Here is a 27,302-nt window from a genome sequence, read left to right as displayed (position 1 = left end):
CGGCCACACGCACCCCACGAAGCAAAGCTCCCTCCGTGAGGTTATGCTCATGAAAAGATGAGACGGTATCTATCACCGCTTCATGGTACCCAGGGAAGAGGGGTTTCACGGTATTGATATCTTCGGACTCAGGCAACGATGGCACTGAACCCTGGGTGTTGTTCAGAAGAAGTAACAGGAGAATCCCTGCAAGTTAGTGGATGCCTGCAAGTGCCGGGCCCCTCTTATATGTTCTCATTTAAAGTGATCCTAAGCCAGGGATGGTCTCCAACGACTTTCACCCCAGGTCAGAGTGCCAGAACCGGCTGACACCAAGACACCATCCCCCCTACTTAAACGTGCTTATTAAGACATGACACTTACACTGGGAGGGGCTGCACCCGCATGACTCGGGGTGATCCTGTTTGTTAATGGATGTCATTGTGTGGAAAAGCTGAGTGACGTAGTAATTAATGAAGTCACAAATAACAACCAAAAGGAGGGACTCACAAAGTAACCTTGATGAATAAGCACCGTGACTTCCCTTAACTGCAGTGGGCCCCTACTTCACCAAGAGAGCAACACTCGAAAACTTCACACCTGGCCCACCCAACCCTGGCACCTCTCCCAGTACTCACTTGGTAGCTGGACACCTTCTGAGAAAATGACTTTCTTTGGTATTTTTCTTGAGTCTAAAAAAAAAAAATAAATAAATAAGGAGGTAGACAAGGGAATGATATAGTCAATACAAATGTGTATGGGAAAACACAAACTGTCTTTGGTCATCGATCAGAAACTACAAGGAAGTTGGGGATGAGTCTAGTTCATCGCTGCAGACTCAAGGCTTGTAGTCACTCACTTGACTTGTAGTGTCATGACATCCAGGGGCAGGAATCTGGGAAGGAACTGGGCCAAATGGAGTCAGAGGGCTGGCTCCCCATGATGGCATTGCTACCTGTGGTGGCTTGGGTGAAAATGGCCCCCGTGAGCTCAAACATTTGAACGCTTAGTCCCCAGTTGGCAAAGGGGGAAGATTAGGAGGTGCGTCACTGGAGACAGGCTTTGAGGTTTCAATGACCCAGCCCTTCTTGGTTAGCTTTCTCCACATGTGCTTGTGGGCTGGGCTGTAAGAAAGCTCTCAGGGAAAGCTCCAGAGCCAAGCCTGCCTGCCATGCCTGCCTGCCTGCCTGCCTGCCTGCCTGCCTGCCGCCATACTGCCCTCTGTGATGGTCTTTGACTCTTAACTCTCCGGACCCGTGAGCCCCAAATCGAATGCTTTCTTTATAAGTTGCTTTGGTAATAGTGCTTTGTCACAGCGACTGAAAAGTAACCATGGCACTGCCTCTGAAAGACGAAGGGACCAGAGCCTGTTCCCCGTGTGAGGACACAGGACACAATGGCTCTGGAGACAGAACTTGACCTCTGACACCCTGATTCTGAACTTCCAGCCTCCAACACAAATCCCTGTTGTTCTGCTGATCCAGTCCAGGATGCATGATTACAGCGACTTCAGCCGGCTATGGCAAAGCAGTGTTTTTGTTTTCCTTACAGTTGGAAATACTCACTTTGGGGAGGACGCTTTATCAGTGAACACAGCTTTCTGCTTGACCAACGGTCTGCTTTTGGGGGGAAGCTGGGTTGCTTTGGGTACTTCTTCGGGTGGAAAGGAGGCCATGGGAGGGGCATGGCGCCTATCTGGAAGAGAAGTATCCTTTGTGAGTCTCTGCTGCCTTTACAGTAAAGCGTAAAGTCTAACTAAGCATACACTATCCCTAAGTCACGGAAAAGAACAGGGCGCCTCTCAGGTCTGGGGTCCAGAACAAGGGCTTCATTATACTGATTTTCCCCCCTTTCTTTTGAGACAGGTCTCTTGTAGCCCAGGCTGGCCTTGCATCACTCCTGGTCTACCTGCCCTCACCTCCTGAGCACTAAGATTACAGGTAGTCATCCACCCCAAGGTGGGAGTCAGACCCAGCATCTCAAGTACAGGCAGTAAGAGAGCAGCCGGTGCCAAAGTCTGCAAACGTGGGAAAGGCTGTCAAACTTGGCTCTCCTTTGTGGCTGTGGAGTGCCAGGCGGCGGCGGCGGCGGCGGGCTTACCTGAAGAGTGTGACGCTCTCTCTCCCATTTTACAGATCAGCTGATGCTCCAGGTTTTCTCGAATTTGCTGAATGTCGGGCACCTGTTTTGCTAGGTCGTGTCTGGCTACTTGCATGGCTTTAAGCGATCTATTCAAGATCTCGCATGGAATACCTTGGATATTCTGAAGGAGTAAGGTACTGTGTCAATCCCTTATCGTCAACCTTGGAGGTTTCTCATCCATAGACGTACGTCAGCAGTAACTCTGCTCTTTTGGGGTCCAGGGTCATTTACGGTATGGGATCTAGCATATAACAAACTCTCCTGGTTCTAAAAGGAGCTTGCAATACAGCTGTGCCTGTTTATGGCTGGTCAAGCCACAACAGAATGCAAGTGAAGCCACCAGGACTAGAGGAATCCCAAGAAGAAAGGCTGTCAGAGGCCCTGGCCTTCAGAGAACGGTGAAGGGGGTTGGGCAGGCGCTCAGCTGCGCTCTCATGAAGACTGGCATTAGCATGTCAGTCAGTGACAACTGAGGACGCCTTGTGAGAAAGACAGGACAGCAGGGTAGAAGTAGACATGTCCCACGGGCTCACCCTATAAAGATTTGTGTGACAAGACCAAAGAGAAGAAACTGAGTGCCAGCCTTGGAGCTCGGCACTCATCCGCAGAGAGGAGAGCTGTGCAGTTATGGGTGTGTCTTGTACAGCTGAAGTATGTTAGTGTGAATTCAGAGGTGACCGAGGGACTCTGTAGCTGACGGGGACGCAGGCAGAAGGGAAGGTACTCTTACTTCCAGGGTTGGTTCTGCACTAATGCCCCACTCATGAGCGCTTCCTCTCCCCAGTCTCCCTTCACCTCCCCTCTCTTCTGTGCTCCCTGTCATGACCCCACACCGCCCAGGAGGGAGGTGTCTGTCACCAGAGAAGTGTCATGTCCACGCTTCCTCTATCCTCCGCTGTTCATCTGATCTGCCCAACGTCTTCTGGTCTCTTCAGAGGGTCAAGGACTTCTTACACTTTCTTTAATCGTCAGGGTTAATGTCTGCCTTCTTACACCTTGTAGTTAGTGGGGAGGATCTGATGTCATACAGTTGTCGGCCTTTCCTAATTAACACCCGGAATTTCGAATAGTTTCCACCAGTGTCCCAAACATGGCTGATCCAGAAGTGGGAGTGTCTTTCTAAAGAGCAATAGGAACAGGCGATAGAGGAACTGGCAAGTGTTTGAAGTAGTAACACTAGCGTTGCACAAGCACGGCCCATCAAGGCAGGGGAAGGCCAGGCTCCTATGGTCAAGTCAGTGTGAATGAAGTGAAGTCTACTGACTCGAAAGTCAGTGTGAATGAAGAGTTAAACAAGGAAAAGTCACTGAAGGTCCAAAGCAGATCTGGACGCATGCAAGGATTTCCACGTGACAGAAGCATGATTTTGAATGAAGGGGGAAACCGGGGTCACACAAGCAATGATATCAACTCCATCAACTGGAAATCGAGTCAAACTTTTCTAATCCTGAACCAACGTGAGTGCATATGTGTACATGTGCACTCACACACGCACACATGCACGCGGAGGAAACAAGCAGAAATGTTTCCAAGCACTAGGTGAAAAACCATAAATGAGGCTCTGATCAAAATTAAAACCCAGGAAACCCATGGGAACAGCAAGCACAGAAATCTAGTCTCAAGAGCGTCTGTATAGGAACCGTGACAGTGTACAGATGTCTCTGATTTCCCTGGCCTTAGCAGGGCTAAGAATCCCCACAGAGAGTCTATGTGGAAATTACAGACTGACGGTACTAACGACTGACTGAAGACCTGGAGTGATTGAGCCCTTCTGCCCGTTGAGGGGGAGCGTAGATTGGCACATTTGATAAAACGATTCAGCTGCAGCTATGACGTTAAACACGGCTGCCTCTTCACCCAGCAATGCCATTCCTAGAAATGCTTCCAAGAGGGAAATGATGCCTGTCTTGATTGCCTATGCTCACAGAAAAGGACATGTACAAAGCGTAGTAGTTCAGAGTCACACAGGAACCTTGCACAGCCACTCTCAAAAGGAGCGTTAAAACTCCAATGCGTTTAGATGCTCTAGTAAATACAGGCCAGACTGCTCGCGCACGAAACAGACGAGAAGCATCGTCAGAGGAGGCAAGACGCAGAATACTATGCAGCACCCAGACGCACCCTCGGCCTCCTCCAGCTGCGGGAACCTAGCCCAGTTTCCCTCTGAAACAAGTCATAATGACATTGACGCTGAGTCCTACTCCCCCGCCTATGAGTGAGTCTGGATTTGTTGAGGTCTTAGACACGCACCAGGTTCTAGCGAGTGTCACGCAGGGCTCTGCTAACCTGAGTCATCTTAGCGTCTAGTCTCCGAATTCCGACAGGGTGAAGAAGTCTGTTCTTCTCTCTGTGTGTCCTGATTTTGAAAGTGGAATCTAAAGGAGCGAATGTCCAGAAAACGAGGGACGTACCTCGTTGATCCCGAAGCTTCTCAGTTTATTCCCCAGCTCCTTCTCCAGGTTGGTCCTCAGCTCCTTAGGGGTCGGGTTGGTATTTGGCGTTTTCTTTACATGCGTCTTTTTATTTGTTTTCTGCTCATTTTCTCGCCCTGAAGAAGAAGAAGATTTAAAGAGAATTATACAAACCCATTCCAAGCAGAAAATCAAAACGCGCAGCTTTAAGGCAGGAGGTAAACGTCTGTAAAGATGTTGAGGTCTTGACTATTTCATAAGGCTTAGGTATCTCAGCTTCTGTAAGTCTCCCTCAGAACATGAGTGACTTCTGAGACTCCTTACTGCTCACCCGCATTAGAGTTGATCGACTTAAGAGGTAGATAGGATATATATTTCTTTAATGTTTTATCAGTGGGAGTATTTCCCAAAATGTCCCTAGGCTTACTTAGAATTTATCTTAGGGAGAGAAGAGGTCCAATTTGTTTTAAATTTCTTTAAGTTTTGAGGAGATAACTTAGTGAATGCTAAGGCACACCACTTTGCTGTCTAGTCAGCCAGGGTAGGGCTCCCAGACTCTCCGTGCTAACACTGGAGCTAGTAAGTAAAAAGTTAGAGGCAACTCGTAAAGACACATGAAAATATACCTCATTAAAAAAGACACGTTTTTCAGAAGTGCCAATGATTAACGCAGCAATGCCAAGACTCGGACATATGTACCATATGTAGATATTATGAACAGGACTGGTTTAGTCAATTTTCAGTTTGTATTTGTAGCTTTATAAAAATAAGAAAAAGTGGTAAAATCCCAGGAAGCCCAGGAGTTATAAGAACTACTAAAATTTTACATGTTATGGCTGAAGTGCTCAGCAGTCTCGAGCACACGTTGCTCTTCCAGAGGTTCTGGGTTCAGATCCCAGTGACCGAGTCAGGCAGCCGATCGCTGCCCATAGCTCTCCCTCCAAGGGACTCCAGCGCCCTCCTCTGGCCTTTGCAAGCACGGCACTCACAATGACAAACTACAATAGGACGTTTTTTTTTTGAAGATTACAGAACCTCCCCTCCTGACAGAAGTGGTTAAGAACGGAACCCTCATATTGATTACCGAATAGCTTCCTCCTTAAGAGGTGATAAATGGTGAAGCATTATTCCCGGTAAGAAAAAAAATTACTGATCAGGGGGAAATATGTCAGTGGATGTGTGTATATAGTAGTTTGCATATACATATGTATATATATAAATTATTTGGAAGGAAACTTTTGCATTACTCCTTTTGGTCTTCATTAACAGAGCAGGTGTTCTCGTCCTAATTTGTCTAAACGGCATGCTTTCGGAAATGACGTCAAACATTAGCAACCACTCCTTGTCAAACTGACTGTTCCCAGCACTCGGGAGGCAGAGGCATGCGGATCTCTGTAAGTTCGAGGCTGCTCTAGTTTATGGAGTGAGTTCCAGAGCAACGAGGGGCTGCACAGAGGCCCCGTTAGAAGAAAACAAACAGGGGTCTGGAGAGATGGCTCAGAGGTTAAGAACACTGTCTGCTCTTCCAGAGGTCCTGAGTTCAATTCCCAGCAACCTCATGGTGACTCACAACCATCTGTAATCAGGTCTGGTGCCCTCTTCTGGCCTGCAGGCATACATGCAGGCAGAAAGCTGTATGATGTATACATAATAAATAAATAAATGTTTAAAAAAAAAAAGAAGAAGAAAACAAACAAAACAAAGTCCCACAAAGAACCCTGATTGTTTACAGCAGACACCTGGAGTCACGGGGCTTGGGGAGGACGCAGACTTCAAGCACAGCTGGAAAACATGAAATCCGGCCTCAGAAAGCAATGGTATACACTTTCTCGTAAAGTTTAAGAAAAGATATGTAAAAGTGATTTTTTAGGAATGCCAAAAAGAAATATGTAAGCAAAAATAATTTATCAACTCAGTCCTATGACAGCTCCCACATTGCATGCACACTGAAGACATTTGCTCTATTTCGTCCCCAGTGCTTACATCCTGTGTTCATTTTTGACATTAAGAGAGATTAGGGGACCGGGCTACCGCTCCCAGGTAGAACCCCTGTCTAGCGTGTGCAAGCTCTGAGTTCCAGTACTTGGAGATGGAAACTGTGCTCATTCATTTCAGACTAACACGGTGAGACGGTTACTCTGGCACAGTTTCACGTCATCGGGTATACGATACAGGAGTCACTCTGTCATCCAGTCAGGGAGTATCTGTACTGAAATAAAGGAGCTTTGCTTTTAAGTTTCCTGACATAAGAGGTTTCTTGTTAACTTACCTGCATACAGCCTCCACAAAGCATAAGATTTAGGAACACTAGGGGAACAAGATAACACGGTACAGTATATCACACAGGTCGAATCTACAGCCCTCATATAAGGGTCACTCTTGCTTTGGGTATGGTGTGTGGTATGGCACGGGCTTGTACTTCTGAGGTCTAGATCTGAGTAAACAAGTAAACCTCAGAGCTCTGTTACCTTTCTCCTCCTCTGAAGAAAGTTCTGCTATTGGTTCCAGTACGTGTGAAGAGAACACTTGCTCTGTTAATGAAGAAAAAGAGGGGTCATACAAATACATCTGCTTGCCTCCAAGTAATTTATACAGACATACATACATATACACAAACTACTGTATGCACATATCCACTGATATATTTTGCCTAAATAGCAAAGATCTACTGGGAAAATACTAAGGCAGTGACTTCTGATTTTATTATTTTAGTCTATTTATTTATTCCTTTTCTTTAAAAGATAGGATCTTATGGAGTCGAGCTAGCCTTGAACTCTCTGTATAGTGAACAGTGACCTTGAACCTTGATCCTGCCTCCACCTCCTAAATGGGTGAGTTGGGAGCACGATTCGCCATGCCTGGCTGAGGCAGAAACAACTGATCACTTCTCCAGGAACTCTCCAATTTCTAGGTACTCTATAGAACTTCAAATGTCACTTTAAAATTATATATTTTAAGGATTTAAGTTTTAAATCTCTCACTCATTCATCTCTTGCTGACATGAGATGCAACTTCAAAAATACTTTCCCATGAGCCACCTGTCTAAAATACAACAGTAGAGATAAAGTGAAATAGAAGCTGGAACTTCCAAGAGGGATGTATTAGCCTGGATAGCTCACGCCTATGCCTGGCCGCCTGCCGGAACCCTTGACTGTTGGCTAGGAGAAGCTGGCAAAGATTAAGACCCGGAATGTGAAGCAGGGCAGGTGAGCAGCAATACAGAGAGAGACACGGTCTTGCAGATATCCAAGGCTCCCAACTCCAGCTCTGTCCTAGAGAGCCCCGCGGCGAGGCCTTAGAGTAGGGTGAATTGGAGAGAGCTGTCCCATCTCACCGAGGACATGAGTTGGAGACTGGAAAATACGATCTCTGGTCGACTTCTACCAGGGACATGCTATCCGCCTGCACGAGGAAATCTGCCAGGAGCTCAATCAAACCAACCAATCAACCTTAGGAAGGGAGGAAGATGCCGTGAGAGCATTCAGGATATAGGCACAGGCAACAGGCAACCGTGGGATACACGGCTCACCCACCTGCAGCTCAGAGACCACAGAGCACTTTTCCCCCTGACATTGTACTTTCATCTTGGATGTGGAGGCCATTTCACTCTGTCTTACCCTCCAGAATGGTGTTTACTCCAAGACTGAGACCTTCCATCCTTCAGGAAAGCTCCTTAACCAGGACCTTAAGAAGAGCTCCAGGAAGTTCCTGAGCTGACCAGATTCACTAGGCTCCTCCCCACCATAGTGGGCAGGAAGAGCTGAAAGTCTTTCTCAGACAGAGTTAAGCTGTGAAGACACTCAGACAAGGCAAGCTATGAAAGAAGACTCTGAGGCCAGATCAGCTGCCGGGGAGAAGCAGAAACCATCAGGGCTTCCCAGAAGAAGTCTAGAACCGAGTCACGTGGAGAGGACTCTCTAACAGGCTGCGTTCCCTGCAGGCTGTGGAGTGCGCTCCAGGCATTTGTTCAGAGCATTTGTGAGCTATCACCAATGCTGAGGTGGCCCTCGGTGCCTGAATCATCTCTGCTCCTACAAGTAACCCCAGCTTTTAGGGAAGGGCTTTCATGTCCACGGTTACCAATATCCCAAGCTGCTCTTTCTCTTTGTACTTTACTCTGGCCAAGCCACTGTCTCCACAACCCAGCTCTCCAATCCGTCATGCCCAGCCTCAAGGACATTCCAAGGGTACACTTGTCCACAGAAACATCTCGACAAGTAGAGACTGGTGCTTTAGTCCTCCTTGAACAGTCAGGACCAACATTATCTCCCTCCAGCCTCTTCTGCATTCTGTATGCTCAGCTAAGTGATTAACTGGGTCACTACTACAGTCAGTGTTTGCCCGTTACCTTTTCTGCCAGCTGTCTACCCTACCTAGGATGCCATGCCAATGAGTTCATCCTTGCCTCCATGACTCAAATGGCCAGAGGTTGACAGCCCACACCGCCACAGTCTATCCATTCCCTTGTAACACAATGGCAAGTATTTGGTTATTTTGTAGACTGCAAATTCCTCAAGGACAGACTTTGTTTCCCTTTATCCCCCAGGCTGTTGCCTTGCACATACAGCTGTAACCTCTGTTGTTGCAGGTGGTCTGTGACAGGAAGGAAGGCAGATGGCACAAGGGACAGCTAGAGAACTGCTACAGTTACAAGAAGCATCTATCCTATGCTTCAGAGGCTGAGGCTGGATCATGAGGCCAGCCTGGACTACATAGCGAGACCCTCGGATGACAAGAGTGTCCATTAAAAAGTACAAAAGGTTTGCAGGGTACAAAAAAAAGACAGCAGCCACATCCTAACATTTCTCTTTCTAACTGTACCTAATAATGGCCACCTGGAAATATCAAACTCAGTCTTATTTAGATGGTCCTGTCCTGCTTCTACAACACTGTGTGGACCAGTGGTATGCAGAGAGGAAACCATCTTTCTTCCCTGTAAGAGCTATAAGACACCAGAATTCCAGAATCTATTACCTGTCAACTATCGAACAACTGAGTATTGCTGCCCCCAAAACACTATCCCAAGATATAAAGTATTCTTGAAAATACTATGACATCTAATACAAATGTTTCTGCCTCTGGAAAACCAATTGTAACATCCTGACAGACTGAGGACCACTTCCCCATTTTTAACTTTGTATTGTGATGACTCTGTTCAGGTATACCACGAGAACTGGGAACATAAACAATCTGAAGGTCTCAACTGTAGGTAGAAGTCATCAGGTGTCCGTCACCTTTGGAAAAGTGACTGCTTTGCAACTTCACAGAGGGACATTTTGCCCAGTGGGGCCCACATGGACAGCTGGTGTATGGGTCAGGATAATAGCAATCAAGTGTACTTCATATCACATGTATTGCATTTTAATATCACAATCAAGTCACAACCCCAGAGGCAGCTTGTTCTCCAGTAGCGAAAAATACTATTAATTTAAAAGGAAAAAGTACTTGCATGTAGCCTAGGCTGATCTTTATCTGGGAGCCGTGGATGGGAAGTGGTCTCTTAGTTCTTCTGTAAACCTGCTGACCACCTTAGAACTAGAATTCACTGCCTATGTCTCCAGTGTGGGTAGCTAAGTCAAAAGCTAGAGAGCCATCTTGGTTCCCACTTCTACCTCCACTGCATCAGGACAGAAGTATTGGCCTTGTTGACCCATGGAGTTCACAGTGAGTTCTGTGAAGGTGGGCAGGACAGCTTGTCTCCTCCTCAACGTGGTCCATATCCCACGGCTGACAGAGACTGACACAGGAGTATAATTCCCTTACCACGCCTTGCCTCCATGGCGGACAATTCTAGAGTATTCATTGGCTTTGCACTGGGATCTTTGAGGCCTGCCCTGAGCTGAGGGAACTCAACATCCCTTCCGCCTGAACCTGCTTTCCTCTTCCTAGGCATTTAAGCTTTAAATCTGTGCCTCGGAATGGGTCCCAGAGAATTCCCGACCAAGGTAGTTAGCAAATCATGGGACAGAACAAGAGATGGAGGATAAAGGGGCCAATTAATGTGGATTGCTCCATGACTAATGTTTTCCTTTCCCCACCACAGTAGAGGCCAGCATCCCAAAGTGCCAGCCGAGGACATCAGTGGCCTCTGGCCAAGTCTCCCCCAGATCCTCCTGCTCTGTGACCAGCCAAGGCTGTTGGCCCCTTGCCAGGTCTGGCTAGCATTTTAAATCTTAGAAGATGCCAGGAAGGAGCCATGATGGGCCTTGTCAGGGCAGAGTCCACAGGGCAGACGACCGTGTTAGAACCTCAGAAACCATGTGAAAACAGGAGAAAACATACTTCACGAAGTCACTTCCGACCTCCCTAAGGAGGCCATGGCATGCACACCAGTCGCCCATCCCCACCTTGTACACAAACATCAACAATAATACATTAAAAATATTTTGAAAAGAGAGTGTGCTCTCATATACTATGACCCAGAAGGCTAAGGACAGATAGAAAGGAAAGGAAGTTCAAAGGTCTACTGCCAGAGAGCGGCAGACGGTTTTAAAACAACGTGAAAAATAGAATTTGGACCTCTGGTCTGGTTCCTAAGGGGATTACTTCCTTAGGGAGGCGAATATTAAGTAGGAGGCTGGTTAAGAGAACAGATTCTGCAGCCTGGGTGCAGAACTGATTTCGCAATAGAGGCAGGCCAGACTCCTACCCTCAAGAAGATAGGCTCACCTTAAACCATGCTAATAACAGGGACGGAATAACTGAGCCCCTCTACTGGGGGCCTCACTGAGTCAGCTACTGCTAACGTGTACGCTCTGCATACTGCAGTTTCCAAGACAGGACAGAAAGGAGTTTGAGGGACAGAATGTTCAAAAAGAAGAAGGGTTTGCCAATTAGACAAGATGGATGAAGCAAAGAAGTGCAGGCAGACAGGAGCCGGATGTAGATCTCTCCTGAGAGACACAGCCAGAATACAGCAAATACAGAGGCGAATGCCAGCAGCAAACCACTGAACTGAGAACAGGACCCCCGTTGAAGGAATCAGAGAAAGAACTGGAAGAGCTTGAAAGGGCTCGAGACCCCATATGAACAACAATGCCAACCAACCAGAGCTTCCAGGGACTAAGCCACTACCTAAAGACTATACATGGACTGACCCTGGACTCTGACCTCATAGGTAGCAATGAATATCCTAGTAAGATCACCAGTGTAAGGGGAAGCCCTGGGTCCTGCTAAGACTGAACCCCCAGTGAACGTTATTGTTGGGAGGAGGGCGGCAATGGGGGGAGGATGGGGAGGGGAACACTCATAAAGAAGGGGAGAGGGAGGGGTTAGGGGGATGTTGGCCCGTAAACCGGGAAAGGGAATAACACTCGAAATGTAAATAAGAAATACTCGTTAATAAAAAAAGTTAAAAGACAAAGAAGAAGAAGAAGAAGAAGACGAAGAAGACGAAGAAGACGAAGAAGAAGAAGAAGAAGAAGAAGAAGAAGAAGAAGAAGAAGAAGAAGAAGAAGAAGAAGAAGAAGAAGAAGAAGAAGAAGAAGAAGAAGAAGAAGGGTATACTTTCAAATACTAAAAATCCTTCTGCTTAGGACAAGGAATTCAAATTTTTTTTTCTCCCCCCACCTTGTAAGACTTTCTTTTTACAAGTATTTTAATCCCCACCCCCAACCGATAAAACTATTTACACGAAGGTCCTGTTGCACTCTGGGATTAAGGCATCTGACCCTTCCTTCATTTCCTGCCCATCATTTCTTTTAAGACTAGCCAATCAAATAAGACTGGGAGGTGGGACCCCAGCCAGTGAGGAGAAGACGCTGTCCCCACCTGCTAGAATAGGAGCTGAGTGCGCTCCTGACTACTGTTCTGCTGGTCTGACTCTACTCTTTTGATTAAGTTTTGTCTTGTTGAGACACTAAATATACATACACTATATGTATAGTTGAGATAATTTTCTCATATTTTCAATATTAAGCCAATTTGTTCAAGTATAACATGCATTGTGTCTATCATTAGTGTGAATGAGAAAAACAAACATAAGTGATAAGATCCAGAGGTAGGTTTCACACCATGATTCAATACTTCTCCATGATCAGTCATGGTTTAAAGGCTCATTATCAAAGACCACATGCATTGACCACAGTATGTATGAAGGCAAAAGGTCTAAATTTAGTTCCCTTGTGGACTTAAGCCTACTCTTTTGTTTGTTTGAAGTAGAGGCGCCCTATGTAGTCCTGGCTAGTCTCAAATTTGCTATGTAGACCAGGCTGGCCCTAAACTTGCAGTATTCCTCCAGATTCTGCCTCCCAAGTGTTGGGATTTCAGACATGAACCACTACGCCCAATTCATGCCTACTCTTTTTTCAAAAATATTTTTTTAAACATTGATTGCTTAGCACTATAGTTCTTGCATGATTTTTATATGCATATGTATATGTGTGTGTGTTCCTGTGTGCATATGTGCTTATGTGTTGTGTGCTTATGTTCATGTGTTCTGAGTGTATGTGTGCATGTGTGTATTCATGTGTGGGTGCATGAGTGTGCATGTATGTGTGCATGTGTATACTCATGTGTGCTTCATGTGTGTGTGCATATGTGATGTGTGCATATGTGTGTATGTGTCTATGTGCATGTGTGTAAGTGTATGCACATGTTCCTGCATGTGTGTACATGTGTATTGTATATATGTGCATGTGTGCACATGTGCGCTGTGTTCTGTGCATATGTGCATGTGATGTACATGTACATGTGTATTCGTATGTTCATGCATGTGTGTTCATGTGTGTGTGCATGTATGCATGTGAATGTGTATTTATGTGTGTATGTGATGTGTGTATCTCCACGTGTGTGCCCATATGTGTGTTTTCATGTATGTATGTGTTCCTGCATGTGTGCATGCATGTGTGTTCGTGTGTGTGTGTGTGTGTGTGTGTGTGTGTGTGTGTGTGTAAGCGTGGGTTTGAGTGCATGGTATGCATGGGAGGTCAGAGGACAGTTTGGGTCTCAGTCCTCATCTCCCACCTTATTTTCACACAGTCACTTCTTTACTGCTTTGGGCCTCGGGCTGCTGGCCAGGGAGTTTCCGTGGACTCTCCTATCTCCGATATTACTTCAGTAGCACTGGGGTTACAGAGGTGAGTTATGGAAATTCAAACTCTAATCCCCACACTTGCATGGCAAGTGCTTTATCTACTGAGCCACCTCAGCTACTTCCTCAGAGGACAGTGATTATTAGATTCTACGCCGTTGGTAGATGAGGCAGGAAAAGGTGGTCCTCTTGGTACCTTTGTAATGCACGAAAACACAAAGATCAGAGGATTAGAAACGGCAAGAAGCCCAATTCAACAGGAGGAGCACCATAGCTGCAGACAGCCATCCGTCTACCAGAGCGTGATCGTAATATCAATGTCCTGGCTGAGGACCAGGTTCTGGTAGTGACTTCATCCCTGGGGCCTGGTCCAGTTTGTTGCCCTTGGTTTCTATCTTTTTTCTACATTTTCCTGACCAATCATTGAGACTGTTTATTTTAAAAAGGTGACGAACTACCACTCTGAAAGTTACGAAAACAAGCAGTGCCTATGCCCTGTGGCATGTGCTGGTTGGCTGGCCCAGTACCCAGCCACCTTGTTCTTCCTCTGGTCCCACCACTTTTTTCAAAGATCATAAATAAATGAAGTACTGGAGTTAAAACTGCTGTTGGTATGTCTGGCAACACACACCCTGCCCGCTGAATGGCTTTGACCGTATGTCCCGCCGTTTTGGTCACGTTGTCTGTGAAGACAGCAGTTTTAATAAGAGCTGCTTTGTAGTTGCTGCTGTTTCCTGTTTTATATAATCGCACGCCTGCCGGCAATCTGGGTTAATGAATTATCTAACTCTGGGTGGAAAATGCACACGGAACATTAAGGCTGTTGTTGAAACCTACCATGTACCATGGTCAGGTTGGGTGTACCATCCAGATTCTGCGTGGCCGAGGCATTCACTGAAACAGAACAAGAGAGAAGAAAGCTCATGAGAAAGCTCACTGGCCCCGTCTCTACAGCTTAAGCATCTGACCAATCATTGAGACTGTTTATTTTAAAAAGGTGACCACACGCTCCAAAAAAGATAGAGACAGCCTACAGGAAGCACACACCTCGAATGAACAGCACACACTGTCCAGCTGGCCTAATCTGATTTTTATTAAGTTTTTTCTAAAATATTATTTGGAGGTGCCAGGGATAAAACCCAGGGCCTTATACATGCTAGCTAAACACTCTGCCATTGAGCCATATCCTCATGTCTTTAAAAATAACTTTTCTGAGAAATAATCACCTCTGTGTGTGTGCGTGTTCCTGTGCGTGTGTAGGTGTGTATGCATGTGCATGCATATGTATGTGTACCTGTGTGTGTGTATGTGTACCTGTGTGTGTGCATGTGTGTGCAAGTGCATGTATATGCACGTGCATTTATGTGTGTGCCTATGTATGTTCACGTGTGTATGCATGTGTGTACATGTGTGTCTGTGTGTGTATCTGTGTACATGAGTGCCTGTGTGTGGGTGCACCTGTGTGTGTACGTGTGCCTGTGAGTGTATGCATGTGTGTGCATGTCCCGGTGTGTGTACCTGTGTGTGTATGTGTCTGTGTGTATAATATGCGTGTGTGCATGTATGTGTGCATGTGTTTTTGTGTGAGTGTGCGTGTGCATGTGTGTCTTTTGGTATATTCACAGAGCTGTGTGAGCACAATTGCTCACTGCCCCTGGAGCACTTCTGTCACTCTCCCTCTCAGTGGCAAGGCCCGCTAGCTCCTTCTCTCCCCATCTCCTCAGCCCCTGGTGACAATTATTGTCCCTTGTATACGCGTGACTTGACTTCTGAACATTTCACACATACGGAACTATACACTATGGTCTGACTTCTTTCAGTTGGCGTATTTCTGTGTGTGGTGTATCAACATCGACATTGTCTGGTAGTCATGTAACATCCCAGTGTTTAATTAGACCCTGATTTTCTATTACGTGACAGATATTTAAGTTGTCTCCGTTCTAGGAGAAGCTTCCATGAGTTCCAGAAAACATCTCAAGCATGAGGCTAGACATGAGGCCTTATTAACTCAGGTGCAGCTTTAGACGGAGGAAACCTGACTTAGTCAATTCTGAGTGCTTTTTAACTTTATCCCAAAGGGCAAACCCTTCAGCCTTTCTTCCAGGGTTTCACAGTCCCTGAGAGCCCGAGAAGTGTCTCAGGGTCACAGTCACCTCACCCCCATTAAACAACTACCTAGTGGTTTATGATTTCTTCCTCTAGTTCACCTTTAATCCCAATCCAACCTTAAAAATATCGGCCCTAACCTTGTGAACGCTGCGGAGTTACATTTTTTTCTTTACAATAAATACCCACAATAGCGTTCCCCTCCTATCTGCCCATAAATGACTAGAAACATAGAAAATAGGACTTCTGGATTCATTTGCAACTCGTGCGATCTACATCAAAGTTTTGCAAGCTACAAATGTGGGAAACATCGAGCCTGCTGGTGCTTCGTAAGTAATTTCTGGAGCAGTCGAGCTCGTTGTTTCGTTGTCTACAGCTGGTTTTGTGACGTCATACCGCAGCTATACAGTCTTAGGCGAGCATCTTGCCGTGTAAATAAAATAGCTATCCCAATGCCTATCCGTGTCACAGGAAAACCCACCAAAAGGCTCCTTTAAAGCCAAAGGACGCGTGACTGCCGTTAAAACTGATCATCTCCTAGTGCGCCCCTCTAGGCCATGGAATGCCTCCCTTATGACGGAGGGTAGCAGGTCTGAAGTGACTAAGGTCTGCTCTGATCATACCAGGCTCTTGTTAGCCTACACACTTCACTCCCTGACGGTAGCAGACAGCGGGGAAGGACGTCTGTCCCAGATGACTGGCCGCAGCCTGGATCATAGAGCAGCCCCTGGATTGGACCCCACCCACCTGGTGCTGGGCACCCGCCTCTATGATCGCCTTTGTTATTTGAATTTTCTTATCTTACACTTTAGGGCACCTGTGCTCCCCCCTGAAAAGGCTCTCCTTGTCATGCCTACAATCTTGGATTTTTAGATCTTTCTCCAGGCTGGAGGAGGGACTGAGGATGAGTGAACCACCCCCAAGGGTCCCCTACGTATGGATTATGGACCCACCTAACCCCCCATTCTCCTTAGCCCAGGGACACCAATACTTTCTCTTACCATACGGACTATCAGTGACATTTACACATACTTCCTTAAAGAAATCTACACACGCACAACCGTACAAGCACATTTTCAAACATAAAGTTATTTGAAAGCGTGGAGAATAAATTCTTTACTATATCAAGATTTTAATAACTGACTTCTCATATCCCACTAGATCTGGCTGCCTGGCCACTCCATTTGGAGAAAAAAAAATCACTCCAAACACACTTTGCTGTTACATTTTTTTGTTTTCTGTTTGTGTGCTTGGTGCTGTTTCCTTTGTTTATTGTTCAGCTCCGTCTTTTAATGTCCCATCCTTCCCTGAAGCGTGCATTTTCCTTATTTCCTAAGTTAAATCTAGTTCCCCACCCCCACGACCTTCCAATCTCCTTGGCATTAGGAAGCGGCCGTGGCTTCATAAGAGAAGCCCCCCCTTGTCACCACCCTCCCAGACTAACTGGTGAAAGCTGTTAGTCGAACCCCTAAAGACGCCAGTAATGAACGTGCGACACCAGCTCTCCTGGAGCCTGGCCCATGGGAGTGGGGCCAGCTCTGAGCGCCCAGCCTCAGTCCTGAGCCTGCTAGTGCCCCAGACCCTGTGCACACAGCATCCTGAACTGTTGTTCACAAACACGACCTGCTCAGACTTCTTCTACCCAGAGTCCTTATCTTCTCTCTTTCCTAAACAGAGATTAAAAGATTTAAATTCATTCACTATCATTGAAAAAAAAAAGTGTGAAAAGGTCACATCTCTGTGTATATGCACACGTGTCTGTGTGTGTGTGTGTGTGTGTGTGTGTGTGTGTGTGTGTTTGCCTGTGGAATGTGGGGGTCAATGGCAAGTGGCTTCCCCAATTGGACACCAATTCCATTCATTCATTCATTCATTCATTCATTCATTCATTCATCTGTGGGTTCTAGGATCTGAGCTCCAATCTTCAAATGGCTCTGAACCTCTGAGCTATCTTTCCAGCTTAGTGTTCGTTTGTTCTTGAGATAGGGTTTCTCCATGTAGCCCTAACTGTCCTGGGACTACCTTCATAGACCAGGCTGGCCTAAAACTCAGAGATTCACCTGCCTCTGCCCCTCAAGTGCTGGGATTAAAGGCATGGGCCACCATGCCTGGTTATCCAGTGTATCTTTTAAGAAGGGATCTCTGAGTGAACCTACAGCTTGAAGATTTGACTAGACTGACTAGCTAACAAGCCCAGAGATTCCTGTCCCCACCCCTAGGACGAGTGCTACGCTGTGCTCAGCTTGTTCCTGAGTGGTGGGGATCAAACACCGGCCCTTATGCGTGCACAGCGTGGATTTTAGTTACAACTGCATCTGGACAAATCCAGGTCCTGGATCAGTGGTCGATCGCAAGTAAGGACAGGAAGACCCGCTAAACTCCTCAGCATCAATCTCAGGTCAACCTCAGCCATGTCGGTGGGCGTGGCCGCCAGCCGCGCCCTTCCAAGGTTACTCTGGGGAGTCCCGAAATGTGAACTTGTGTGATACCAAAATGTTTACTCCTTCCTTTAAGTCAAACTACCACGTGATGGGCACAACTAACCCAAATCACGGGATTGCACTCAAAGCTTGGGGTGAACATCACCAAGTACATTGCTTCTCAAAGAAAAATCTCTAGGAAATTAAGTAAGAGAGTAAAAACGACCACGAAGGTAGTTTAGCCCCTGACCCTCCACTGACCCTCCACTGACCCTCTGCTGACCCTCCACTGACCCTCTGCTGACCCTCCGCTGACACTTACTGGGTGTGGGCAGTGCAGCTGATTTAGTTTCCAGCGTTTGTCGGGTTAAAGGAGTCCCTGAAATTACAGAAATGGAAGTTAAAAATGAAAACTGTGTCATCAGAGCAAGATTTAAGCAGCAATTACCGTCAACCCTGTGTAGCCCTGGCTGTCCCGGGGCTCCCTCTAGAGAGCAGGCTGGCCTCGAACTCACGGAGATCAGAGATCGCCTGCCTCTGCCTCTGAGTGCTGGGATTAAAGGGGTTCACTACCATGGCCCAGCCTGCCTCAAATCTTTCACGGTTCGATTTTCTTTCCTGGAATGACTTCTAGTCAATTATTTATATCTAAATGAGCATTAACATAGTTCTTATCACTTGAGCTCTTGTTCTCCTAAAGAGGAGTTAAAGGAAGTCATGAGCTCACCCCCTCCCAGGTTCTTTTGGTTTTGTTTTGTTTGTTAAACATTTAGCTCATAAAAAGATGGAGAAAAACTCAGCCATGCCCATTACCAAACCCTCGCTAGTGTCTCCCACGCAAGCGAGAACTCTTGTACCATCTGAGGCACTCGGGGGCCAAACGAGGCTCTCTGGAAGAAGCGTAGACTCAAGTCTGACTTTTAATTCCATTCTCCCTTCTCATCTAGATCGTGCCTGACGGGAGGCGGCCAGGCTGCTGCTGCTGTAGCCTGTGAGTCGCCAGTACTGCACCACGATGCTCAGTGTGGCTTCTACCCTAAACCAGGAATTCAGACTCATGCGGAAGTCTTTGCAGTGTTTCAGAATTAAGTGTTTGGCGCCAAATCCCGGCAGGTGTGTAACCAGTGCACTTCATGAGTTACTCGCTTTAATCCTTGTAACAAGGCTTTAGTGCAGCAGCTATTCTGTTTCCTCCATTAGGGAGGAAGAAACTGAGTGCAGACTCACGAGAAGGCGTGAAGCGCCAGGGGTGGGGCTGAGCTCAAACTCTTTCTAAGCCCTGCGTTTTTAATTTTGTCTTAAGTATGTAATTCGAGAGATGGAAGGCAGGACTGGGAGGATGGCTTAGTGGTTAGGAGCATCTGTTACTCTTGCAGAGGAACTGGCGTATTGGGTTCCCCGGAGCTCACAACCATTTGTCACTCCAGTTCTAAGGGGTGTCGCCCTCTTCTGGCTTCTGCAGGTACTGCACACACACATGGTGAACATACATACATGCAGGTAAAACACTCACATACATACGACAATTTAGAATGACTACTGACCAGCCCATAATTGCACATAATTGATGACTGAATAATATATAATTTTTTAAATAAGAGTTTAGATTGTAATCCTCCAACTTTCTGGGTTATGGAAAGGAATCTCAAATATTCAAATGGCAACAGGACAGATATCCCGAATTAAAATATCGAGTGGCATGCCACCTTAGTAGACATACACCATCGGGCCCTGATTGTCGGCATCCGAGGCTGTCAGGAAAGCCACTTTGGCTTGGGCACGGCCATCATGGCCCTTACCTTTCATCTCGTTGACACTGTGGTACGGTTTGCTGGCAAATTCTCTAATCTGCAAAACATAAGACAGTCTGCTAGCTTCATGTTCTAAACTAGAGAGGGACAGACTGGATGCAGCCAGATATGACCACCGGTGAATTACCCTTCTCGCTACATCACCCTGACGTAGCTTCCTGGCCGAGGCAGGAGTTGCAGGAGAGTCACTCATACGGACCTGGCTGCTCCTCCATGTGATCATGGGTAGGAAAGTCTTACCTAACTTCAGATTTGTATCTAAAGTATCCCTGTGTCTGAAGTAGCCATGGGAACGATTTATCTCAACACATCTACTCTGGGCAAGCAGTCACACGGACTTGAGGAGGAAACAGTCCACTTTTGTCGTATTCCACTTCAGACTTCATGACCTAAACTTCTGTGTTCTTAGGGCAACGGTGTTGCTCCAAGGCGCTCAGTGCAGACGCCCCCCACCCCCCACCCCCCGCCAGCCGTACCTGCTGCTTCTGAGTGATGATCACCTCGTTCTGCTCCTGCAGTTTCTGGCCTAACTCTTCTACCCGCCTCTTGTAGAAAACGTTATCTGCGCTTAAATCTTTCATCATTGAGCTTCGAAGCTTCTCGATGTGTGACAGGAGCTGGGGAAAGAACCCGGAGGCGCATTAGTCTGTGGCCTGCACTATGGTTTTTCTTTCTTTCAGGTTTTGTGTGCCTGTTTTAACTTTCTGGCTGGTTTTGTGTGGTCTCTGATCATCAGGTAACTCAGAAAATTCTTCTGGCTGCACTCGACTTCGCCTCTTCCTGGGAGTTCATGACACGAGACAGACAAAGCTGACACGGTGGCAGTTGAGTCAACTGGACCACATTCCATAAAATAACAGACAGCTGCTTGGAGATTAAGGATAAAGGTGTCTCTCCCAGAGCCCTGGTGTCGCCTCCATGATGAACCTTTCATATATTCCTGTCCCCTGCCCTCACCTCCACATGTAACGGGCTAGTTCTGGCAACCACAGAGCTGAGAGTCCATGTCGGTTTATGTCCCAGTCATCAGCATAATCCCTGGTCTATGTAGGAAGGAGCTCCAGGGAGAGGGGGAAGGGAGGAGTGAACTGGGAGCTGGGAAAGTATCTTTAGAGAGGACCAGGATTCACCTCTTTCCACTTTTTTTCCTTTATGTGCACATAGTCTGGGTGTGTGTGTGGGCAGGGGTGCACACTCATGTAAGTACATAGGAGTGTGCGTCGTGTCCATGTAGGGGGCGAGGTTGATACTGGGAGTCTTCCAACATCATTCCTTACCTTACGCGGGCAGAGTTCCTCCATCCAACCCAGAACCGCCTTCTGAGGCTGAACTCAAGGCGGGCTGCCACGCCCACTAATCCCGGGTATCTGACCCCCCTGTCCTGTTGTTTGTGTGGCAAGCTCTTTAATTGCTGGGCCAACTCCACAGCCCATGTGACGGTTAATCTTGTCAACTTAATGAGATTTCGAATCACCATGGAAACAAACTTCTAAGCTTTTCTAAATGAAGTCCATTCAAGTGGGAAGATCCACCTTGAATGTGGGCGGCACCATCCTGTGGAACAGGTCCCCGCACTGACCCGGGATGGGGAGGGGACCTGAGTCCTTGAGTCCATTTCCGTTTTTCTCTTGACCGTGAGGTGTGATGTAATGAGCTGCAACAAGAAACTCTTGCTTCCCTGACTCCCCCACCGAGGTAGGCTGTATCCTCAAACAGTGAATTGGGGCAAGCCCCGTCCCCAAACTGCTTCTGCCACGCATTTCATCACAATGGCACAGAAAGTCACATGGAAACCTAATGCCAAGGGAGATTACGTACTGGATAGAAAGAACTCAGGAGGAATTTGCTTCTGATAATTTAGGGAGTGCCCTGTTAAGGCAATTTTATTAGTAGAAGAAACAGTGGTAAAGAAAAACCAAACAAAACTGAGCTTGGGAAATTCGTACTCAGGATAGTGTGAGTCTAATGCCTGAGGTGGAGAGAGAAGGCAGGCTGAGGGGAAGCATCTGTCTGGTGTGAGGTGTGAGTGTCCGCATGGGCACATTCTAACCTGCTTGCTTGTTGATTTAAAAGACTGAATTTTAACTGGCTGCATACGTGTGTGCCTATGTGGGTACGTGCACAAGTGTGCACGCATCTAAGTAGGCCAGAGATGTCTAGAGCTGGGTACGGGCCGTTTTAAGTTGCCTGATACAGAAGCTGGGAACTGAACTTGGGATCTCTTAAGACAGCTAGGACTATGAACGTTCTCAATACTTCCAGATGGTTGGAAGTACATAGCTCTCCCCCCTCAAAAAAAGCAAAGCCATCTGAGAAGTGCTTAGCTTTAAATCCGAAAGAATTCTAGTAACAATGCTCAGGGGTTGGATGGAGGTTTAAGATCTTGGGCCAGGTCACCAAACTGAGGAGTTTTGCCGACCCCGAGAAGCAAGAGAACCCAGAAAAAAATCAAGGGGTGACATCATTGTGACAACAGATTAAGAACAGGTGACAAAGGTACAGACAGGAATGGAGGAGGGACATTCAGAGAGGTTAATCGAGACAGATGGGTGAAGCATGCAGCCCTTGGGTGTGCATGTGTGTGTGAGTGTGTGCATGTGTGTGTGTGAGAGAGAGACAGACAGACAGACAGAGATCCTTGTGCCTGTGTGTGAGACAGACAGATCTAAAATCCTCCTGCCTGTATGTTTATACGTGTGACAGACAGACAGAGATCCTTGTGCCTGTGTGTGAGACAGACAGACAGATAGACAGACTGATCGAGATCTATCATTTCAAACTCTCTGCTGTCCTCTGTGGCCTCGCTCATAACGCCAGCCCGCTCTGTCACTGTGTGACCATAATGGGTCTGCAGGGCTCTCAGGCTGGGTCAGAAGGTTACACCATGGTTTACGTGTGACTCCCTTTGAACTCTTACCAATGTTATTTTAGAAAGAAAAAAAAAAAAAGACTGCCAAGAGCCTAGGTAAAGCAGTAATGAGTTGGCACAGGCAACTTCCCTTAAACAGAGCAGCACAGTGTGTGCGTTGTGGGACAAGTAGGCGCCAATCATGTGGAATAATTAATAGGTCTCAGGCGGAGACGACTGCATTTGGTTGAATTCACCTCTTTGTTAGGGTACAAGTGAGACAGAGAAGCAAACAGCTGAATGGGCAGACAAAGGAACAGCGTAACCTGCTGGGCATGAGTCTGTGCACACACTGTGCACCACCCAGCCTGGGGTTTGGGTGGGACCTTCTCGATGTGCTTCTAGCTGAGTTCAGCCAAAGCGAAGGGACACCACAGGTATCGTTAAAGCCCACGGCAGCTGACTTTCAGCTAGCAGAGAGGGAAGTTATCCTGACTGGGCTTGTCGTGCTCAGTTTGCCCTTTAAAAGAAAAGCTTAAGAGGAAAGCTTCCAAAAACAGACCAGGAGGAGGCTGGAAAGATCAGCAGATAAAGTACACACACACACACACACACACACACACACACACACACACACACACACACACACACACACACAAGTGTGAGCACCAGAGTTCAGATACTCAGCAGTAAATGACAGCTGAGCGGGCGGCTGTACTCGGGAGCTGGTGACAGTGGGTCTCAGGCCAGCTGCCCAAACTAACTTGACAAAACACCAAGTTCCAGGTTCATCAAGGTACCCTGACTCAGTAAATAAACTGAACAGTGATTGGGGGGGATATCATCAACCTGTGCTGACACATACAGTGCACATATGACCACACACATACCCACGCACACACATACATGTTGACACATCACACAAACACACACACATTTTGAAAAATCAGAATATTCTGGAAACTATCAGAAAGCTATTACAGCTGGAAAAAGCAGGTTCAGGAAGAGAAAGGGTTAGGAGGAACCAGCCGAATTATTTTATTTACACTGTGGAGAGCAGATGAAAAAGATATCAATGCTAGGCCTGCGGCTGTTAGGACAGGGGCTAGGTAAGGACAGGGGTGATGGTAATGTATGACCTAGGGACGAGAGACAGATAACATTAGATATGGCTGTTACAGGGGAGACATGGGATAAATGTTCGTCCAGATTAGCATACTATGAACCATAACTGTGACAAACCCGGGAGTTTTACTTTAGCTTGTTACAGAGATAACCCCAAGGTGCTGTCAGGCTACCTGATCTGGAACTCAGAAAGCTGGGATTTAGCAAGGAACCCAAGCACTATCCATATGCGACTGCCGCCCAACTTGAGCAAGCTCTGCTCGGGGCTCTGCACTGGTCTCTTCTTTCCCAACCCCAGGGTCCCAACTTCTACCGCCTGTGAGCTACAGTGGAGAGTCCATCCCCTTAGGAGGGGGATTGTTCCCTGTTTTTAGCCCCAGAGAGTGCAGTGCATAGTAACTGCTCAGTAAAGATCCAAATAGGTTCACGCATCTGGGATGCCACTCTCAGTGCTCACAGGTTAGCGTACCTGCACACTATTTTTGTCTTTCCTTTGTTTTCCTTTAGTTTTAACACTGTGCAACCTGTTCCTCCCTCCCTCTGTATCCATTGTTGTTAAGAAAAGAAATAAAAACTGAAAAATTCTATGCTCATCTAACCTTTCATTTTCCTAGCTCTTGTGTGTGCACACACTATGTTATATAATATAAAATCTGTAGCAATATGATAGTCTTAGTGCTGTATGAAAGCAGCTCTTAGCACTAACTCTATGAGGTTATTTTATGGAATGTGTATGCTCTATGTAGAAAATATCTATTAAGAATACAAAGTGTACAAAAGATAATATTGGTGAAAAAATAAACAAGATTTCCCATCTTGTTACACTGTCTCCCTGGTGGAAACATTAACAATGAATTTTCTGACATATACAGTAGCCAGTGGATGCCCTATACCTGTGTGCCTACCGGCAGCACTAGCTGGAATCAATGAATTTTTTTCTAAACAGATTTTGAAAGTAGACATGAAGTTGGGGGAGGAGAGGACACACTGGTAAGGTCCAAGTCCAGAATGAGCTGGAGGGAAGAGCTAGAAATTGTTAGATGAAAATACACTGCATACAGGTGGGAAACTCTTAAAGGACAGATAAGATAGATCGAAATACACTGCATACATGTGGGAAACTCTTAAAGGACAGATAAGATAGATCGAAATACACTGTATACATGTGGGAAACTCTTAAAGGACAGATAAGATAGTTTAAAATCTTTTAACACTTATAATGTAGAAAGAAAAGTGAAGAGGGAGGTTGGGGATTTAGCTCAGTGGTAGAGCATTTGCCTAGCAAGTGCAAGGTCCTGGGTTTGGTCCCCAGCTTCGAAAAAAAAAAAAAAAGAAAAAAGAAAAGAAAAAAGAAAAGTGAAGAGGAACTTACAAAGGGGTAGCAGTGGTTAATTATGGTAGCAAAACTATAAATAACTCTAATAATTTGGTTACATACCTCTCTGGAAATGTTAAGTAGGAAAATACCACTTTTATTATCGAGTAAACTAGAAATTCTTTTCAAAGATGACCGATTCGTGCATGTGTGCCTGTGCGCATGTGTGTGTCTGTGTGTGTGAGCATGTGTGTGGGTGCACATGTGTGTGTCTGTGTGTGTAAGTATGTGTGCATTGTGTGTCTCTGTGTGTGCCCATGTGTGTCTCTGTGCACATATGTGTGTGCGTGTGTGTGTGTACTTGTGCATTTGCGCAGCCCTGAGTTCCACTCTCAGCACTGGGAAGAAAGTGGCAGGGCGACTGACTCGGTCTTACCTGACCCTTCTCTTTGCTGTGCTCTTCGTTGAGAACTTGAAATCGATCTGACCACTTGCTTGCCTGAGGAGAGCAAAACAAGTAAGTCGGTAACGCAGAAACCCATTCCACACTGGCTCTTGCTCTGCATTGGGTGCCTATGAAACCCAACAATCTAGAAAAATCCCAGCGGCCATTTTTAGAGTGCATGTGGCTGGAATGCTCAAGCCCACCTGTCTCTGGTTGTACTGTAGGGCTGGGATCGGTAGAGATTTGATTTACACAGTGTTTTAGGTTACAGAGTGGGGTTGGGGGTCTGTCACACTGTGGGTGTGGAGGCGTCCTAGTTCAGGTTATTACTGCAGTGACCAACACCATGATCAAAGCAAGCTGGGGAAGGAAGGGACACTGTCACAGGAAATCAGGGAAGGAACTCAAGCAGGGTAAGACGCAGAGGCCATGGAGGGTGCTGCTTACTGGCTTGTTCCACATGGCCTACTCAGCCTGTTTTCTTATAAAACCCAAGGACACCAGCCGGGGGATGACCCAATCACAATGGGTTAGGCCCTTCAGTATCAGCCACTAATTAAGAAAATGGTCTACAGGTTTGCCTGTGTCTGGACCTTATTTTCTCAAGTGAGGCTCCCTTCTCTCCAGTGTCATGCTTGTGTCCAGCACACGGGAGAACAGTCATGGATAGGATTTAAGTGAATGTGTGTGGCTGTGTTCAGTAAGGCATTATCTGAAGAAGAAATAAAACAAAAACAAACAAAAGCAGGTGCTAGTGTGAGACTCTAAGGGGTCAAAGAACCAGGACCGTTGGGTCCAGGGGTTCCAATCAGGCAGCTCGGTGCATGGGGAGGCATTGTGGTCAGTTGAAGGTAAATGTCAGCTTCTAACTTCCTACTCGTGGTAGTGACGTGGCTGAGCAACTGGCACAGCTTGGAAGAGGATTAAAACGGCACCCTGAACTGTGCAGGACAGGGGTGTGCGTAACCGTGAATTCCTCTTGAATATGTATAAGTCAGCTCTGCTCACGTGACCCAACAACATGGTGTAGTTGAGAGGAGATCTGGGGAGCCCTTGTAGAAGTGTTGCTCCAGTAATTCCGGGGAATGAGTAAGAGACATATTCCGAGAACAGAGAGGTCGCTGTCAGCAGAGCAAACAGCAGGACCACGGTAGGGAACAAGGAGCCGTGCCACCAATGTATATCTTAATCTTTTTGATTTTTAACTTCTTTCTCTTTACCACTGCGATAAAGTAACTTTTATAGAGTGATTATGGAGTCTGACTTCCAAGTGAAAATAAAATATATCAAAGATACCAGTTTGTCAATGCCATGCTATATGCAAAATAAATGTTTAATGCTTCAATATGCATTTTTTAAAGGAAGATCTACAACTGCAATTGGGAAATCACTGAATAATAATATGAATTGACTACTTCAGACTAACGTTTTTGTTGGTGAAAATTTAACTAGTATCCTGTACTCATATCTATGAGTTAACATTTATGAAATTAGGCACTTGTTCAGAGACAAGGGGGAAAAAAAAGAAACAGAACAAAAAACATTTGCTGGGAACGAACTCATTAAGAGAAAATCCAAGGCAATGGATGTGGATTGACGTCTTTATGCAGGTGAGGGCAGGCACAAGATAAGACAAGGCCTGTGATTGGGCAGTGAAAAAGAAAGGCGG

The 27,302-nt window shown here is 46.4% G+C and overlaps 1 protein-coding gene across 1 annotated transcript in view; it reads right to left on the bottom strand.

The window, feature by feature from the left end:
* The window catches only part of Dzip1 (DAZ interacting zinc finger protein 1), a 52,795-nt gene that overhangs the window by 9,111 nt on the left and 16,382 nt on the right, over positions 1-27,302 (bottom strand). Inside the window, exons 10-19 of the mRNA XM_032917418.1 lie at positions 25,625-25,687; positions 20,377-20,517; positions 19,889-19,937; positions 18,412-18,468; positions 14,401-14,457; positions 7,001-7,063; positions 4,533-4,669; positions 2,080-2,242; positions 1,545-1,674; positions 618-671 (exon numbers count right to left, since the gene is read on the bottom strand). Of these exons, the coding sequence (XP_032773309.1) occupies positions 618-671; positions 1,545-1,674; positions 2,080-2,242; positions 4,533-4,669; positions 7,001-7,063; positions 14,401-14,457; positions 18,412-18,468; positions 19,889-19,937; positions 20,377-20,517; positions 25,625-25,687 (914 nt within the window). The remainder of the gene's footprint in view (positions 1-617; positions 672-1,544; positions 1,675-2,079; positions 2,243-4,532; positions 4,670-7,000; positions 7,064-14,400; positions 14,458-18,411; positions 18,469-19,888; positions 19,938-20,376; positions 20,518-25,624; positions 25,688-27,302) is intronic.

Source organism: Rattus rattus, chromosome 12 (assembly GCF_011064425.1).
Source record: "Rattus rattus isolate New Zealand chromosome 12, Rrattus_CSIRO_v1, whole genome shotgun sequence".
Classification (NCBI taxonomy): Eukaryota; Metazoa; Chordata; class Mammalia; order Rodentia; family Muridae; genus Rattus; species Rattus rattus.
This window is presented reverse-complemented; position numbering and strand designations above follow the sequence as displayed.